This window comes from Taudactylus pleione, unplaced genomic scaffold (assembly GCF_031769625.1).
Source record: "Taudactylus pleione unplaced genomic scaffold, aTauple2 ptg000450l, whole genome shotgun sequence".
NCBI classification, from domain to species: domain Eukaryota; kingdom Metazoa; phylum Chordata; class Amphibia; order Anura; family Myobatrachidae; genus Taudactylus; species Taudactylus pleione.
In genome coordinates, this window is record NW_028284852.1 from 253061 (window position 1) to 273640 (window position 20580).

The window sequence follows — 20580 nt, forward strand, 5'->3', positions numbered from 1 at the left end:
CTGTAGGTTTGTATTTATATATACATTAATATGTAGCCCCAAGGTGGAGATTTGCATAGAGCCTGTGGGATCTTAATCCAGCTCTGGAATTGAACAGAAGGGAGTAGCCACAGGCAATAACAAAGAGGGAGGAAAAGCCGGTTCCCTCCCATCATCACCCCCCAACTTCTCCTCTTTACCATCTCTGAGGTGGGTCCCACCTACCACCCTGGCCCTGACGTAAGCTGGCCTGGTTGGCACATAGAAGAAAAGATGGTGGCTGTGTCCCTGCTGCTGAGGGGAGGCCTGAGCTGGGTGCTGCTGCTGAGAACTTGGGTCATGGCACCCGTGACTGGGAGAAGCTTAAGTGGTGAGTCCGGTGAGGTCATGAATGACTAGTAGGGGCACTACTATGGCATGTGTATAAGGGGCACTATTGTTAGACATAATGTGAATAAGGGTCACTACTGTAGCAAAATGTGAAATATAGACATTACTGTGGCATAATATGAACTGTGGGGACTATAATGTGACAAAAAAGCCAAAACTGTGGTATAACGCGAATTAATGGGCACTAATATGTGGCATAACGTGTATTGTGGCCAATATTGTGTAACATAATATAAATAAGGGGAACTACTGAGGCGTATCATGAATAAAATACATTACTTTGTGGTGTAATGTGAATAAGGGGCACTACTGTGTGGCATGGGAATTGTGGGCACTACTGTGTGGCTTATTTTTAATTGGAGGAATTTCTTTAGTGGGTGAGACTATATCTAGCCCTCCTTGTCCCAGTTTGATACTGCCCCTAATGTTTATTTATTTTTCCCTTTAATTTGCCCCTACATGCTGGACATGCCCCCTACCTGGCACACTTGGGGGGGGTGTGGGCGCGGTAGCACACACATGCTCCGGGTACCATGGCTGCACGCTACACCCCTGTGTTCACTCATATACATTCAAGGCCCCCATACATCAGCAATTTACAATCGATTGTGTATAAAAATCGTTTTTTCAGTCGACTGTGGCAATTCTGCAATCGATTGAAAAAGGGAAAGATTTTTATACACAATCGATTGCAAATTGCACGATTGCTGATGTATGGGGTCCTTTAGTTCGGGAACTTATCCCACCAAGTTGTGCTAATTAAGACAATGATTTTACATAACTAGCAACTACACTAATTCTTAGATCCAAGTTCAAAGATTAATTATGCCCAATTTTAAAAAGTGCGCCTCTAACCTGGGTTATAGATTATGAACAGGAGAAACCTGACGTACAGATGTGTCCTCGTACATCTAGCCTGAATACGCCAAGTGGCACATGGTGCCGGGTGCAAGTGAGCCGCCGGGCCCCGTGAGACTCTGCTAGACCCGAACGTCTTCATCGGCTGAGAATGCATCTTAGGCCCGTATTCAATTACAGGCGAAAAGTTGGAAAAGTTTCGCCTGTCTGACTTTCCTCCTCATTCGCCTGTTTCAGAGGTGAAATCGTTGCGCGCGCGTCCCCGCTTTTCACCCTATTCAGTTCCAAAACAGGCGAAAACGGAAAGCGGCGAATACGGAACAGGCAAAAAGTACCGAAAGAATTGGAGAAATCAGTCTGTACCCCAGAAAAAGATTCAGTAACATAGGGAATGAATGTAGATGTGTCCTAATAGCCCTAATAAAAGTGTTTGGGGTACTTAAATTGTGTAAATTGCTTCTTATTACCGTCTTTCTAAAAGTGGTGAAGAATGGCATAAAGCTGTATTTTTTTGGTGTACATAAGTAGCCCTGTCATATTAGGGGTACTTGAAAATGGGCGCTAGCATGTTTTTATGTCTCTAAAGTGAACTTTGAAAAAAAACGTGAAAAATCCACCTACTACATGCACCTGCAATCCCAAAACACCTGACCCATCCTTGGATGGAGACCCCCGAGAAGTCTATTTTGCTAGTTTTTATGCTTGTCCCCCTACTTTTTCACCCCAAAAATTACATGTCTTTTTTGGGGTGTTCTTAGATTTTTTTTGGTATTTTTTTTGCCAGATTTGTCCTTTGGGGGGCTGTCAAAGGGGTCTGAATCGTTTCCCCACGTTTGCACCCCAAAATAAAGATTTTGCACTTCTTTTCACCTGCTATTCATTGGAGAATCTTTTTCCCCTGTTACACATTGCCACTAAGGAGCATTGTCGGGTGAAAAAGACACATGAAAAAAAAAAAAAAGGCCCGGCACTAGCAGAATAGCGCGGGACCTGACTGGCCGAGGCTGTGTGGCAGCACTGCAGCCAGAATGAGGACGCACCTGTACATGAATGACCAGATCACTTCAGTAACATTTTGCAGACATGACACAGTTATATCTAAAATCAAATAATTTTGCCTACGATTATGGTCTTATAAATTACCGTAATTTTCCACAAAATACCTGAAATCTTAAACTGCATACACACGTAAAGATTTTCTGTCCAACCATCCAACTAGTTGATTGGTTGGAACGAAAATCTGGTAAGGGATGAAAGCAAATGACAATCAGCAATTTGCTCCCAAACGCCAGAAAATGGACAAAAACTGTTGTTGGAACACATTGTTTAGATCAAACATGTAACAAACTTGTTGGACGGCATTTTCATCTGTTTTCTGGCATTTAGGAGCAAATTGCTGATCATCAGTTACTCCCATACGTTACCAGATTCTCATTCCAACCAATCACCTAGTTGGATGGTTGGACAGAAACTCTTTACGTGTGTACCCAGCTTTAGTTCAAGGTACTTTAGGGGTCATTTTCTTTTCCCCCTCTTCCAGGTCCATGCCCCCTCCGTCCCCTTTCCCTCCAATTCTCCTCACATTACCATCCTTATTTAACCCTTTGAACCCGCCAGTCCTTACCGGCCGCCTTTATTCTTAATTCAACAAAGCACACTACCTTGTGTGACAGACAAATGCTATTACTCTACCGTCTACTGTACACCTCTCACCACCTTACACTCCGCTCTCTCATCCACAGACCCAACCAGCTCCTGCACAATACCACCGCCACCTAAAAGGGGCTCTTCATCGAGTCCCACTTATTTCTCCATCCACTAGATGGAGGAACCCGTGTCTGCAGCACATACAGACGCTCCCCGACAATAGCCCAACGCAATGGTACGCCTATAACTGTGCTTTACTACCGTCCGACAGTTCTAGGGTTCGGGAATAAAGACGGGCGTTTTGCTTCTTTAATGGTAAATCTTTAGCTTCACATGTGGAATAAACGCGGACTCACAGAACGGCTGCCACCTGCGCAGACATTGTGCGCTGGAATACATTATTCATGAGAATGCCGAAGAGTGACTTACTAAGAGCCCAAGTCTCATGCCCAGGGTACAACGACAGCCATTGGCAGTCCACGCCAGTACTACAGGGCTCAAGGGTAGGGTGTCACCTGGACATGCGTGTATATACATACAGCCATTGCGTCACGGTTCTTCCCTTCAGAACAAGCGCGAGTGGGGTGCAGCATGAGCAATAGAGACGAGTTTTGACCTCTACAGTACTAAAATTCCAAACAGGACTCCGCAACGCTTGCTATGCATCGCAACACTGCTGTAGCGAACTGCAAGTTAGTTATTGCTCATAAGTCATAAGAGGTTCCTCAGTTAGGTCACTGGCTCCCAATGATTTCCCTTGTAGGCTGCATTCTCCAATGCTACTGCTTCAGCCCACCACACAGCTGCCTCCACAGTGTATCGGCTACACCATCCCTGTAACATAAGGAGGGGTGCAGACCAGTGCTCACCATTAACCGTTATCTGCCCGGTGGTTCTAGGTAAGCCAACCAAAGTCACGGGGTACAAGCCAGATTCCGCAGGGAGGGACAGGGCAGCCGGGAGAGACTCAAACTCCACACCACTCGTCAGCAGTCCCTGGAAACACAAGAGGAAATAACAGACTTATATTGTAATAATATTAGACTGTAATAACATCATTAATGGACTGTATTGTTCAGTACAATAAATATTTGGAGATAATTATTTTGCGGTTCCACTCTAGCTCTAGTAGGTTGAGTTCCCCAGGCACTGCTATATAAACTACTGAAAAGCTACTGGGATCGTTATCTGGAAGAGGCGGCAATTCAATGCACGGGTTGGGTACGAGATGCCGGCGCTCCGGATCTCCCCCCCCCCCTCCAGTGCCTAAACCTAACCTCCCCTCCCCGCACCCTAAACCTAACACTCATCCCTCCCCCTAGTGTCTAACCCTAACCCCGCTACTTACCCTCAGGATGCCGGCCGACGCCGCGATTCTGAGATGTGTTGAAATTCTGGCACCGTCATTCTGAGCGTCAGAATCCCTGCGGTTGGGATTATAACCACATCCCCATTGCATGAGGGGTTCCAGACTATAGATATACAGTAAAAAGGTCTACAATGTCCAGATAGAAACCAGATGTCAGACAGTCAATAAGTCGACTGGGACAAGAGTTCAATACGCTAAAGGTCGACATGTACAAATGGTCGACATTGTCAAAAAGTCCACAAAAATTTTGTGTGTTTTTTTTTAGGGTTAGGCGCTTACTGGAGGGTTATGCACTTACCCCGATGGTTAGGGATAGGCACCAGGAGGGTAGGTTGGGGTTAGGCACCTGCCCAGACAGTTATGGTTAGGCACTTGGGAGGGAATCGGTATGAATTACAGTCGGCGAAAGCAGCTGCCAAACATGGGTGAAAATCCCGATTGTCCCCAGGTAAGTATTTACTAACCTAACCTCCCCTCCCTAACCCTCCTTAGGAGTTCCTAACCCTAACCTTCCCCCCAGTGCCTAACCCTAATCCCCCCTCTAATTACCTAAACCTAACCCCCTCTTCCCCGCTGCCTAAACCTAAGTCCCCCGGGGGGGGGGGGGGGTGCCTAACCATAAGTCCTCCCCGGGGGTGCCTAACCCTAACTCCCCCCGTCCCCTAGCCAAACCCTAACCTCCCGGGGGGGTGCCTAACCCTAAGTCCCCCCCCAGGGAGCCCTAAACCTAACCCCCCCCCCCCGGCGGCTGTCCGCAGTGGTGCCCGGCATCACTTCGATTGGGATGCCGGGCACCGGTCTCCCGGCGTCGGTAAAATGACAGGCGTCTATACCAAGGGGAGGGTTAAGGTGATGATTAGGGCTAGAAAACAAACAAAACAATGTGTCGACCATATGCACCGTCGATCTACTTACACGTCGACCTTTAGTGTGTCGACCTTTTGTCCCAGTCGACCTATTGAAAGTCTAACATCTGGTGTCTATCTAGACACTGTTGAAATTTTACTGTGTTAATCCCCACCCTTGCACGGGTGCACCACAGAGTTATTAGGGAGTCACTGGTGACATGTGGCTCTTCCAATCAGAGCCCTACTGGACACCTGGTCATACTACTTAGTTTTATATGCAAATTAGCATCAATTTCCATCAACCATGTATGACAAGGGAGGGGGTGGGGCATTAGCGACAGCAGCCATCAGCTTCCGCTATAACAAAACAAATTTGTCTGTAAATAACATTTCTACAGCAAAAAAAAGTTGCGGTAGATATAGTAACGGCTGAATATACTGTACATTGGGAAAAAGCTTGATATAAATTTTTTGAAGATCCCAAGACTCACTAAGCTGACTGTCTAGACACGGAAGCAGCTTGCAGTTATCGCAAATGGTTATAACAACCGACTAGTACCAGCACTGTTATATTAGTAGGGACATTGGAAATCCCTGCAGAAACAGTGATGGCGCCATTAAGAGCTGGTGAAAACAAAGGGGGATATTCAATTAGGCTACGAAAAGTCAAAATAAATTATCGTCAATGACGTCATTTTCGCATGTTTCAATGATCCCCGTATTCAATTTCAAAGACTTTTCGCAGGTTCAAAAAGTCTTGAAAAAAAAAAACGGAGAAAAGTTTTCACCAGCCTTTAGCTGGGAAAAAAAGTGCAGGATTGGGGTTTAGGGGTGAAGGCTTTAAAATAATAGCCTGCACTCCTGTCAAAAGCCCCTAATAACGAAATGTGTCAAAAAAAAAGTAAAAAAAAAAAATAGGGACACCCCAAAAAATTATTTTAAATTTGGCGTAATAAAAATAAATAAATTGGGTAAGTGTTTAAAAATAAACAAACAACAAAAACAAAAAAATGGCAGCTGCTCAATCAATCTGGTTGTACTTTTTTCAGGTGCATGACAGGTAGGGGTCATCCCAAGTAGAACAGGGAGGGGGTTTTAACCCCCTATTGTTCCTCAGCACACTTAATTATACTAGCAACAATATATGAACACTATTAGGAGTATTCAATATGGGTGCGATAACATCGTTTTTTGCGTTAATATCGCACTTTTTAAAGTTTTTGCGTTAATATCACTTGTTTTAGTTTTACACCGTATTCAATTTCAAAGACTTATCGCAGTTTTGAAAAGTCTTTAATAAAAAACGGGGATAACTTTTCACCATTGAATAGGTTTTGAAAAAAAGTGCAGAATTGGGGTTTAGGGGTGCAGGCTTAAAAAAAATAGCCTGCACCCCTGAGATTGACATTTTAAAAAGAACTGTGTCAAAAAAAGTTTAAAAAAAAAATAGGGACACCCCAAAAAATGTATTTAAAAATTGGGGTAAAAAAAAAAAAATGGGAAAAAATTGTTAAACGAAAGGGAAATAGGTTCAGGGCTATTCTGCATGTATGCGGCACGTGTTTTCTAGAATAGGCTATTAGCGGCAGGTGCACAAATGCAGAATTTTTAAAAACTGACTTTAGGGACTTAAAAATATGCTAGTACCCATTTTCATGTACCCCAAATTTGATGGGACCACTTAAAAAAAAACTAAAAAAATAACCTAAGTGTTCTTCTGCATCACTTCTTCAATGTCGGGAAAAAAGCACCTGCTGCGGCTATTTAAATCCCCGACTTTCAATTAAAGGCTAAAACGGGGGTATCCATAGTGTTCCCCCATGTTTTTACAACTTTAGGGGGGTCTTACAATTATTTTAAGGAAAAATTCGTAACTTTACGCAAATCCAACTTCGGAGTTTCCCGTTTTCGTTAATTTTATTTTGAATACGGGGATAAGCGGGAGCGCGCACCATACCTTTACGCAGAAAAAAAAATCCGATATGAAACGTTAACTTCGCCAGGGAAGTTAACCTTTCATATTGAATACCCCTCTATATGGTAATATAATTTCAGAGATATTGGTTGCATGCATTTTCAAATACATGGGAAGCTGCTAGGCCTCGTCACGGCTTCTCTGTCACTAGCAGTCCTTAACACTAACGGGTTCACGTCCGGGGCACAGAGCACCCCAAACAACGTCCAGCCCAGGACCCCCCAAGGGCATCACACTAAATGGACAAAGAGTGACAGTGCAGTGTAAAGTATAGATGTGTGCGAGTAATTAATAAGTAATTAACTACGCCCAAATGCGGGGAGAGCGTTTGGGCGCAGGGCCCCCAAGGCTACTCTGGCTGAGCCTCCTCAGGGCATCACCACTTAATACACAGTTACTTTTCACATCACCTTATATGTTTGTTTTCTATTCATGTATTTTTTCACATATATTTTAATCTTTCTCATCACTTATTAATTACTCGCACACATCTATACTTTACACTGCACTGTCACTCTTACCATTTTTGTGTGATGCCCTGGGCTGGACATTTTTTGGGGTGCTCTGTGCCCCGGATGTGTACCCCTTAGTGTTAGGGACTGCTAGTGACAGAGAAGCCGTGACGAGGCCTAGCAGCTTCCCATGTATTTGCAAATGCATGCAACCAATATCTCTGAATTTCTATGACCATATATTGTTGCTAGTATAATTCAGTGTGCTGAGGAACAATAAGGGGGTTAAAACCCCCTCCCTTTTCTACTTGGTATGACCCCTCCCTTTCATGCACCTGAAAAAAGTACTACCAGATTGATTGAGCAGCTGCCATTTTTTTGTTAGTGGTTATGAGATGCATGAACGAGCCAGCATTAGCAGGGCATGCTGGTTCTAGTAATGCTAGTTGGAGTTCCCAGGGGTGACTCCCAGGTAAGCTGGCTCTCAGTTTGGATACATTTATGTACTGTATGTGCCTTTATCATGAGGCTTTAATTGGCATATATTACATTTGGGGTGAGCGTTTGGGCATAGGGCCCCCAAGGCTACTCTGGCTGGGCCTCCTCAGGGCATTACCACTTAATACACACAGTTACTTTTCACATCACCTTATATGTTTGTTTTTTATTCATGTAATTTTTCACATATATTTTAATCTCTTTCATCACTTAATAATTACTCGCACACATCTATACTTTACACTGCACTGTCACTCTTACCATTTTTGTGTGATGCCCTGGGCTGGACATTTTTTGGGGTGCTCTGTGCCCCGGATGTGTACCCCTTAGTGTTAGGGACTGCTAGTGACAGAGAAGCCGTGACGAGGCCTAGCAGCTTCCCATGTATTTGCAAATGCATGCAACCAATATCTCTGAAATTCTATTACCATATAGTGTTCATATATTGTTGCTAGTATAATTCAGTGTGCTGAGGAACAATAGGGGGTTAAAAACCCCTCCCTTTTCTACTAAGTGTTTAAAAATAGCCAAATAGGTTTGGGGGTGTTCTACAAGTATGCGGCAGGTGTTTTCTACCTCAGGCTATTAGCGGCAGGTGCATTTTTGCAGAATTTTTAAAAAATAAGTTTAGGGACTTAAAAATATTCTAGTACCCATTTTCAAGTACCCCAAATTTGATGTGACCACTTAAAAAAAAATGAAAAAATAAACCTAAGTGCTCTTCTGCATCACTTGTTCTAAGGTCTGGAAAATACATCTGCCGCTGCTATTTAAAAATGCAGAACACATTCTGCAGGGCTAAACGGGGGTACCCACAGTGAACCCCCATGTCTGGACATCTTTAGGGGGGGTCCTAGGAACAAAACCCGAAAAATCCAGAATTTTTAGCAACACTTACCTTTCCGCTGGCTCCCGTTTTCGCTGCTTCCTAATTGAATATGGGGATAAAGCGGGCACGCGCCCGATACTTTATCCCCGGAAAATCAACGATGTGGAGCGAAAAGTCCAGCACAGACTTTTCGCTCCCTAATCGAATACGGGCCAAAGAGGGAAATCTACTGGTTTTCCATCTGCATTACTACATAACAGTTTTAAAAAATAAAAAACCTGGAATAATAAGGTGTCCCTGACGCTTGATTCAAATCTCAACTCCAGCGAAAGAAGTAGAATAGCTATAGCAGCCTATTTGTTGGTACGATTTGTTGATGAGTTTAACGTCCACCTTATAAACCCAAAGTCTCCAAGTGATGGGGAAACAGTGTTTCCCAGTAGATAGGAATATGGACCTCATTCAGAGTCGGTCGTTGTGGCCGCTCGGTCGTACACCACCGGTGTTCGCTAAACTGCGCATGTGTAAAATTCGCAATGCGCGTGCGCAAACTAGCTATTACAAACAGAAATTTCTCTCTCCTTCAACTTGGCCAGGTCGTTAGTTTGAGTGACAGGATGAGGTGTTTGTGGGTGGTAACAGGGGAAGGTGCTTGCGAACGGGGGAGTGGAGATCAGAACGCAGGCGTGCCTGACTATGCAAACGGCATTTTATGGGAGTGCATAATTAACTAAGTAGTGTCATGGCACATGTGACATGGGAGGTTTTTACACTGACATGATCGTAGTGCTTATGAGAGGGTATAGAGTACCTTAAGCTCTACGACCAGCTCCGATGGTCTCAATTAATCCTTATATGCCCGGAGATGACGTGTATTGCGAACGAGAAGGGGGCGTATTTTTAGTCTTACGGCCGCATCCTCCCCTCGCTCGTCCAGCTAACGATCCCAACTTAACTCCGCAACTTGCGAGTGCATCATTTGCATATCCGGCCCCTTTTACCTTACGACCGAGCGGCCGCAACGACCGACTCTGAATGAGGTCCTATGTCCTAATGGGAGTGTCTGACAGCTGAAGAGCTTCAAGTATCTTGAAGTTGTGTAATACGGCCTTGCTACATCTGAAAAAAATCTGGCATTCAAAATCTTATAAAGGACATTACAGATTGGCATGCCCCGTTCATAGTGCTGCCTGCTATCCAAGGCTGATGCCTGCTGTCCAAGTCTGAGGAATGGGAATATATTAACACTATATCCACCACTTAACTTTATCTGCAGCATAAATAGGAACAGTGTATTGAAAAGTAGACAACTATGGACAATAGGAAATGGTTAATGAGAACACATCATCACGATCCTCTCTATCCCAGGACGGCTGATGCGCCAGTTATTAACGGAACATTATTTTTACCATCTGTCCTCATTTCCTTCCCAAGAAACAATCTGTTTTGCACATACTAAGTAGCAGCAGAATGCCAGGCAGTCTATTTTATTCTGTAAGAAACCGGTAGATTATCTCCAGGAAAAGAAATTGGTTGTTTACATATGCAAAGTTTTATACCAACAAGACTGCGCATCGTACGTGACCCCGGCTGATCCTGCCTCACAAACACAAGGCGCCGTTTGCATATTTTGTCAACTACTGAATATTTTTACACCAGATTTGAACGATTACTGAGCAGTTTATGAATATTATTTTTCCTGCTCCCATCCGATTTACGTCAGGGTATTTAATGATCAGGGTCTCTGCAGCACTGAGGGTTGGGGGGTGATGCCAGGTGGAGAATTTGAACCCGGTCATTATTCCAGCTAGAATCTCATTAGCTTTCAACGTTGTGAAATCGCTCTGCCCCAACGAAGCACAGGGAGGGGGGGGGGGGGGGTGCTCCTTGTCTGTCACACGGAGCAAAAATGCTCTGCAAATGCTACATAAATAACCACAGTACACACACACACACACACACACACAATTCCTTACTCTGCGCTAGCAATTTCTCATCACATGTAAATTACTCGCAACTGAGATACCGCTGTTCTGGCTGCAATGGCTTCGTGCACGGCGACTTTGTGACATAAATACCCGTGGCACACATACATTAGAATCTCTTTGCTGCGATCCCCGGGCGAGAACAATCTTGAACTTCTGCTAGAACGAAGGGCAAACTTATGTCTGTGTCTACAGCACGTAACCAGGGACTTCTGAAAGAAGTGCGCACGGCTCACCGAGGATTTGCTATGGATAGGGCTGATAGTAAATCACTTGCCTGCTTACACTTTACTTGTCCCTCTAGAACTGATTATTAAAACAACTAATCCAGTTGCAGAGCAGCAGAGATTATTTGTACTAATTAAACAGCAACAAAAGAAAAAGCCACTTGTGTTAGACAAGGCGACGGGGAGGAGAGCGGGCGATAGGGGGATTCGGCGAGAGAGATTTGGCTATCGCTCAGGAACTTGTTGCTGCCACTCTCTTCAGCGAGAGATGTATAGAAAATGCAGAGCGAGGTACACGAGCAGCAATGCCGCCTATATGGGAATTTACCAACACTGGATTTTCGACCTGGAACTTTTTTGTTTTTTCTTTTTGCATAATGTAAAAATTCAAAAACCAAAAAATTCATTCTGAAAAAAAGTCGCGGGAAAACCCCCAGAAACACAAAACAAATGATAGTGTTCATTCTAGCACCCGGCACCTGTCACGACCCATGCAGTTCCTCTTTCCTACCAGGGGTGTCACTCTCTGCTCTGGTGCATCTAGCACACTCTGGTCTGTATCTTAGCAGTTTGTTGCATCAGCTGAGTGTGCTAGAAGCACCAGAGCAGAGAGCGACACCCCAGGCAGGAAAGAGGAACCGCACGGGTCGTGACAGGTGCAGGGTGCTAGAATGAACGCTAAATTAAAAAGGAGAGTATAGGTGGGTATTCAATTAACTAATTGCCGGCCAAAATTCCAGCGGCACAGGGATAGCCTTTTTCCCGCGCCGAAAAAATTTGGTGTTTTTTCAGCTGACTTTACCTCGCACCTCCATGAGCTGCGAGGTTCAGTCCGACTGTGGGAACTCGAGCACGGGGTAATCCCCGCTAATTGAATAGCTCTGACGCAGCAATGAATACCCCCGTATGTTATCACCGCAGAGAACATAAGGCTGGATCTTATTACAGACGCATTCTAAGCGTCCCAGATTCTATTGCATTTGTCCAGACAAATCACACAGACATCATTACATTCAACATGACAATGTGAATAATGAAGAGTCAAAACATCATAATCATCATCATGGTGATCCCAACACATCCCAAATAAACAGGACAGGACAAATGACAAAGACAATAGGGTGCATTGAGATAGCCTAAGCGTGCAGATTATAAGTCAAACTAGCACACAAGTGGTTTCAGTTACACCCAGGGCTATGTTTGTGCCGGAACGGCGTATCGGGTAGTTCATGTGAAGAATTACATCATTCACCGGAACCACATGTAAGTTTTATTTTAAATGTACTCCTCTCTGCAAGCAGCATAGTACAGTGCAGTTTGCGCCGGGGGCAATAATACAGTCTTGTGGAATCAGGCTGCTCAGGGTCCGGACACCAACAGCAGCCAGCCAGATGCCTGCAAGATGTCCACCTCCCGGCCCAGTCAGCAGCCCCACTGCAAACGTTACCTCTGTCCCACCCATGTTCCCAGCAGCAAATCGCTCCTTAGTCACAGGCAGATGTGCTGCAGGTACCATCAGCGCTGCAAAGTGCAGGCCCCCTGACACTCCCCTCCTCCTCCTGATTACACAGCAATAGGGGAACACAGAACCTTCCCTATGTGTGCGTTACCCTTATCCCTTCCCTAGTGTGCCTATGACCCCCTCCCATAGGGTTACATTGACCCATCCTACCAAACTGTGCCTCTGACCCCCCTACCAAACTACCACTAACCCCCCTCCCCATGTGTGCCTATAACCCCCTCCCATAGTGTCTCTAAAACCCCTACCAAACTGTGCCTCTGACACCCCCTACCAAACTACCAATAACCCCCCTCCCATGTGTGCCTCTGACCCCCTCCCGTGTGTGCCTATGATCCACTCCCATAGTGTGTCTCTAAAACCCCTACCAAACTACCACTGATCCCCCGAACCCATGGATGCCTCCGACCCCCTGCCAAATTGTGCCACTAACCTCCCGCCCCATGTGTGCCTCTACACTTATCCCTCCCCTAGTGTGCCTATGACCCTCTCCCATAGTGTACCTCCCCTCCTACAAAACTGTGCCACTGATCCCCCTACCAAACTAGCAATGATCCCTCTCCCCAGGTGTGTCTCAGACCACCCTACCAAACTGTAACACTGACCCCTCCCCATGCGTGCCTCCGACCTCCCCATGTGTGTTGCCGATTCATGTGTTCCTATACACTTAATCCCTCCCCATGTGTTCCTATACACTTATCCCTCACCTAGTGTGCCAATGCCCCTCTCCCGTAGTGCTCCTCTGAGCCCAATTACCAAACTGTGCCTCTAACCACCCCAACCAAACTGGCACCGACCCCCCCCCCCTCTCCATGTGTGCCTCTACCCTTATCAGCCCCCTAGTGTGCCTATGACAGTGTTCCTCTGCCCCCCCCCTACCAAATGGCCTTTGACCACCCTTCCCATATGTGCCTCTGATCCCCATAGCCATGTGTGCCTCTGGTCCCCATACCCGTGTGCCTCTGAATCACCCTCCACATCTGTTACTGTGACCCCCAACACCATCCCCAACTGTGTCTCTGCCTCCTACCCAAGGCAGGCGGCTGGCGATCAATAGTAGCGTATTAGCATAACTAAACATAAAGATGGCGGGTGTGTGTGTATGCGTGTGCTAGATGCAATTTCTCTATATATTTAGCAGTTTTCTCTCCTATATTACTGTATTTGTATCGTTTTATATATCACAAGCTACACTGACACGGTATAACACACACCCAACAGCCCAAACTTTAACAATTGTTGTTTTTTTGTTGTTGTTTTTTATGGGTTTACGCACCAGTTGATGCTCCACCCTCACTGTAGCTCCGTCTACATTACCCACAGCTCTGCCCACCTGTCTCTAGAACAAAACTCATTTATCTTATTATCTTTATTGAATGATGAGCAGATACAGTACATGGTCAGTAGACCATAAAAAGCATGTGTAGCACAGTGGTTAGCATTGTTGGCTCACAGAGCTGGGTTAATGGGTTTGATTCCATCCACTTTTTGTGCATTTTTTTGTATGTTCTCCTCGTGCTCAAATTATACTGGTTGGTCACACGGTAAACCGCTGAGTGTTATAAATAGGGTTTGCACTATATAAAGACTAACAAACAAGTAAGTACACATTTCTACACTAGGGATACAGGTGTTAATGCAATATTTTCCTTATGCAATGAACAGTTGTATGGGGTAGAGAGCAGGGAGTAGTTGGAAGGTCAGGGGCATTTGGGGGAAAAGAAACAGATCAATCAAGGAATACAAGCAAGAGTACAAGCTGACGGCTTTATTATAAGGCCCTTGTATTAAGGCTGAATCAAATAAACTGAATTTCCCATAGAGAATTCCAGAGGGGGGGGGCATGGTGTTTAAGGGGCTACACCTCAAAAGCTATTGGACGTACTGAGCTGAAATTTTGCGTGGACGGGTAGAACGGTCACTCGGTGCTGCCAAACTTAAGGGCAAAAAAATAATAATTGTATTTTGGAGAAATCTAAAGTTTAATACATACACAGGTTTTCACTTGCACACATCATTGCACAATTAAAAAAGATGTGTCTAACGCCTTAGTATAAAATATCAAATTACTTTTATCGTACACGCTGTAATATCAACAAGAGAACCTTGAGACAAGCCGAGGTGGTGATGAATACAGCTTAGGATCCCTCCAGGAAAACTCAACTTGGCAAAATATGTCTAACGAACATTGGAATAAGATGAACGAGGTGAGCCTGGAACCGTGACGTCCATAGCAGGATGCACCTGCTTTCTGGTCTCTTCCCAAATCATCATCAATCTAGCACAGGTCCATCAAACATGACAAAAGGGAACCTACTTGAACACAGCATACCCCAACAGTGATTCCAAGCTGGGCAGGAGAGATTATTTTTGGAGGGGAGCATATACCCCCTAAAGGACCATTCGTGCACACTTTAACTTACATGCAAAAACAACTCTCTGCCACTTTGTGCCGATTATAGCCCGTACAAGGGTCACCTCAGCCACGTATTCAACACAGAGAGGGGTATTCAATATGAAAGGTTAACTTCCCTGGCGAAGTTAACGTTTCATATCTGAGTTTTTTTCTGCGTAAAGGTATAGTGCGCGCTCCCGCTTATCCCCGTATTCAATATCAAATTAACGAAAACGGGAAACTCCGAAGTTGGATTTGCGTAAAGTTACGAATTTTTCCTTAAAATAATTGTAAGACCCCCCTAAAGTTGTAAAAACATGGGGGAACACTATGGGTACCCCCGTTTTAGCCTTTAATTGAAAGTCGGGGATTTAAATAGCCGCAGCAGGTGTTTTTTTCCTGACATTGAAGAAGTGATGCAGAAGAGCACTTAGGTTATTTTTTTCGTTTTTTTAAGTGGTCCCATCAAATTTGGGGTACATGAAAATGGCTACTAGCATATTTTTTAAGTCCCTAAAGTCAGTTTTTAAAAATTCTGCATTTGTGCACCTGCCGCTATAATTCTATTCTAGAAAACACGTGCCGCATACTTGCAGAATAGCCCTGAACCTATTTCCCTATTGTTTAACAATTTTTTCCCATTTATTTTTTTTTGCATCCCAATTTTTTCATTTATTCTTTGGGGTGTCCCTATTTTTGTTTTAAAACTTTTTTTGACACAGTTCTTTTTTAAATGTCAATCTCAGGGGTGCAGCCTATTTTTTTTTAAGCCTGCACCCCTAAACCCCAATTCTGCACTTTTTTTCGACACCAATTCAATGGTGAAAAGTTATCACCGTTTTTTTTATCAAAGACTTTTCAAAACTGCGATAAGTCTTTGAAATTGAATAGGGTGTAAAACTAAAACCAGTGATATTAACGCAAAAAAACGATGTTATCGCACCCATATTGACTACCCCTAAGAGTTTGGTAGCAAACTCGAAATGTCATCTATTATAAAGGGTGGAGATAAGGAAAACCATAGTGGGTTCGGAGAGACGCACAGATTCAAGAGGTGAACGGGAGGAGCCTGCTGGCGCTGGTGAGTGACAGAAGTGCCGTATTTGGAGCAACTGATAAAAAGGAATTTTTTGAGGAGTTAAAAACTAGATAACCTTTCTTAGAAGGCAGACAAGAACCCCCAAAAACTGGTAATAATATAATTTAAGAATCTAATTCTATATTTATTTATTTTTGTTATTGAACCAAGCTGAAAAGGCAGTCCCGATTCCAGCCCGGTGTGATTGTATAACCTGCTACCATGATTCCAACAGATGAATGATCGGTTTATCATGTTTCGGTGAAATTAATATCATGGCTAAGGGCCTGATGCAGACCCGGTCGCTATGAGCGTACGCTCGCTTGATGCGTATGCAAATATTTGAAAGTGATGCGGCGGGGAGCGATCGCTCGCCAAGGCATAAGCATGTCCATCGTACCTGTACGAGCGTTCGCTTTGTGTATGCAGACTCCCCTTAGCGTATGCAGAGATGCCCACTGCCCCACGTCATCGCCTGGAAGTTGGTGAAAACATTGGTACAATGACCACTATCGGATGGGAACACAGTGCTTGTGGTAGCTTTTTCTACCGCAAGCAAAAAAAAATGGCTGGTGACGTGTACTATGACGCTGCCTGTTAATTATGCACGCCTCTAAAATGGCGTTGAAACACTCGGGCACGCCTGCGTTCGCATCTCCAACCCCCCGGTTTTTACTGGACTGCCCCTGTTACCACCCACAAATGGCCTCTCCTGTCACTCACTCTGCTGGGCTGGCTTTGCTGTACGAGCGAGGGATCTGCAAACGCACTATGTAGTTTGCGCATGTGCACTGTGATGCATACGCAGATTAGCAACCATCGGCGATAGCGAGCGCACTGCGGATAGCGTCCGGGTCTGAATCAGACCCTAAGTTCCAATATCTGCCCAAAATTCAGAGCTGACAAAGGCTTGCATCTGAACAGATCAGGCCAAATGAGGGTTTAAATAATGTTTTACAGTTCCAGAATACCTAGACCACCCACTGTGGTGCGTTTGATTCACATTCTGTCCAGATGGAACTGTAGATCGGTTTCTGTACATATTTAAAGATTTTTGACAGCACTTGGACAGGGAGAGCTTGAAGTAAAGTGGTCCTATCCATTACACCATTTTTTGAACGTTCAAAAAGTCGTCTAGGCTGCGAACTTCCTGCGCCGCACACTCCCGCGAACAACAAAAGAAGTCTTTTGCCGTTCGAACACGCTGGTCAAATTTCTGCATATTGCTGAACGACTTTAGAAAAGTCGCTCAGTGGACATACAGTGATGGACCAACGACGAACGGCAAACGACTTCTTTAATGAATATTCACTCCATTCATTAATAATTTCCACTCCCTTGTCTCTTCAGCGACAATCCATGGTCTTTAAAGCTATTGTTCACAAAGTCTTTCATGTTTGTGAAAGATTTTTTGCATAACGACTTTTTGTTGGCGAGGCTTTGGTCTTTCCCAAAAAAAAAAAAAATATCTTCTAATGGATAGGCCCCTTAACTATAATAAATGAGGGAGTAAACGGTCATGCAATATGACCATACCATCTGCTAATAGATGATTATAAGAAATTGTTATAGGTACATCAGATATATTATATATAATGACTGAGATGGAGTTATAATTCCTGAGTTATTTTTTTTACGCCAAACCCCGAGCAAAACCCCAAGACCCTCTGCATCAAGTTGATTTGTAACATTTGCATATGTCCTGACCTGTACGATTATACCTGCTCTGAGAATGTATGCACGTCCACTATTAATGGGCTGCAGGACTTGTTGTTTTGTTTTCTTGTCGTTCTGCACTGTGGAACTTGTAGCACCTTATAGATAAACTATGATGATCGTCAGTGTCATGTTATCCAAGGCCTGTACGCCTGGGATAATTCCACTATGGTCCAAATGGATTAGGGGAAAAAAAACTTGTCTCAGCCTGTTCAGCAAAATACTGTCACAGCGCTGCCGAATCCAGGTCCCTCTTACCAGGTTCGACGGCGCTGGGGCCCGGGCTGGCGTGGGACAGCGGGCGGGAGATCCCCGGTACCCGCTGTCAGCAGTTCTCCTCCTTCCCCGGCGGCTGTGTGCAGGCGGCCGCGGCTTCAGTAGGAGCACGCGCGCGCCGCTCCGCTATAAGACTTAAAGAGACAGGCACGGAAATAGGAAGTGCTGATTGGGGGCTAAGTTGAACTCTGACCTATATAAGGAAGTTCCTGGGAGCAATGCAGTGCCAGAGCATAGGCTCCATTACCATACTCCAGCGTTCCTGTGCATATCCTGATTATCGGTTCTGACCTTGGCTTTGTTCGTGACTCTGATTCTGCTCGTTCCCTGGTTCCATATTGATATCTGGTTCTGACCTCGGCTTCTCCCTGTGACCTGTTACGCCTGCTCCATGGTACCGTCTCGTCCGTTTGGTTCTGGCCTGGCTTGCCGAATACGCTGAAGTCTCCTGCATTCCAACCAAGCTCACCAGCACCTGTATAGGGAAACCTAACCTGAGGGCCGCGACCTGTGTGTCGGACGCAGCCAAGTCCATACCTTCTTGCGAGGGTCCCTGGTGAAAACCGCCGGCACATTACACTCCGCGCCTCAGGAATAGGTCTAGCCAATTCCCTGAATACCGGTTGCATCCATAATCCGTCCGAGAGTTTGTGACAAATATTAGCAAAAAGTTTCAAGTCTACACTGAACGGCAAAATTGGCGCCTAGGTCAGGTTTTTGAATAAATAAGATTATGGAATGCATGGTTTTCGGACCATATTATATATATGGCTAATGCTGTTCCACACCTCTATGGAGTGAATTCAAGTGTGTTGCGCACGGGAAGCCACTAGATAGCGCCCCACGGGGCAATTCAATTGTTGCTCCGCTCGGGAGCGCCTAGCAGCTGACATTTCTACTCGCAGCCTCTCCCCCCCCACCGAGCTGGTGAGCAGAATTGAACGAAAAGCGACCCGTTGAGCGCTCCAACAGGACTTTTCACAGGCTCGACAATGTCCTGTCATTTTGACGGAGTGCTAACTGGTTCAATGTGTTTCTCTATGGCAGGGCTGGCCAACCTGTGGCTCTTCAGCTTTTGTGAAACTACATGTCCAACCAATCAGCTGATAAAGCATGCTGGGACTTGTAGTTTCACAACAGATAGAGAGCCACAGGTTGGCCAAACCTGCTGTATAGTGTTATGCCATCCAACATCTGTGCCAGCCAGAACAAAGGCAGATTATAGGGGTCTAATATTTCACAGTTAGAAAGAATTAGCCACCTTATGTGGCCCAATGTGGAATTTTCGTTGGTGGGATTTACAATTTTGTAGGGATCTTAACATTTAAATTTCATATTTTGCATCCAGATACTGTAATCACTGTAATGTGAACAAGATGGCTGCCTCCTGTGTAACATGGCGTCTCTCCTGCAAACATGAAGGGCTTTGAGTCCTTTTGGATTAAAGTGTCATATCAATAAACAGTATTATTATTGGTATTGTGCTTAAAACCTATACACAGAGAGAGAGAGAGATCTATATATATATATATATATATATATATATAGCGAGAGAGGGAGAGTCCGTGTCAAACAAAATCAGCAAAAAGATAAATAAAATGGGATATTAATGTTATTTTTTTGGTTATGTTTTCTTAACTGTACTGATGGCCGCAACTGACAGCAAACAGTTAAACATCAGCGGAGGGTAGAAACATACCTCGCCCCAGGCAATTAATATCGCAACTGACACAAAGACACAAGGACTCTGGTGACATTGTCACAACGGCCAACCGGCAGCTCTGTGGTCACTGTGACCCTTCTGCGTGTTTTCCAGCCTTGCTGCACAGACTGTCAGGGAAAGTGCTTACATGTGCTGTAACGAGGAATTACATCTGTTAAATGCCCGTTAACAGTCGTGACGTCCGTGCGCTGTAACTCTGCACAGGGCCGATGACCGCCAGCCATTCACACAACCTTGATGCAGTTAATCCATTTTACAGAGCATTATTTTAACTTTGTTATAAATTCTAGGAATAGAGGAGGTCACAGAGAGACTCTGGAGACAATACACAGGGACAATAAAGCCTTAATGATACGTTATCTGCTCACCTGTTCCCCTCCCTAACATACACAGGCACACCAGCCAGGAGGTCTCTAGTGAGAGCTTGTCCTGCACTTATCGTTAAGATCCTAAAAGCTGACAACCGTCTTTATCTGGAGGCCTCAGGGTTTGAAATTAACTGGCGTGGCATATAGGCTCTCGTTAATCTATTAACCAGCTTCCCAAACTCTCTCCGGATATTACAGAAAAATACATGACTTCAAAATGTCCTATAGACAGTTATATGCAGAGCTGGACAAACCCTTTAAATACATAACCCTTACAAAATAACCTGGAAATACGATAAACCTGCTACAAATAAAAGAGTCCAAATACAGAAGTGTCTATACTTACTCCATATGGCACAAGACGCCTGGCGCGCCTAAGGTTCTCCAAGAGGAGTGGCGTTCTGTATCTCTTTACATTTTGCGTCTATAGATGCATCGCAGACGCAGC

At 44.8% G+C, this 20580-nt stretch overlaps 1 protein-coding gene across 1 annotated transcript in view; it reads right to left on the bottom strand.

Moving 5' to 3' along the window:
* The window catches only part of LOC148505570 (trafficking protein particle complex subunit 9), a 361954-nt gene that overhangs the window by 210256 nt on the left and 131118 nt on the right, over nt 1-20580 (bottom strand). Inside the window, exon 13 of the mRNA XM_088448050.1 lies at nt 3744-3870. Within this exon, the coding sequence (XP_088304176.1) occupies nt 3744-3870 (127 nt within the window). The remainder of the gene's footprint in view (nt 1-3743; nt 3871-20580) is intronic.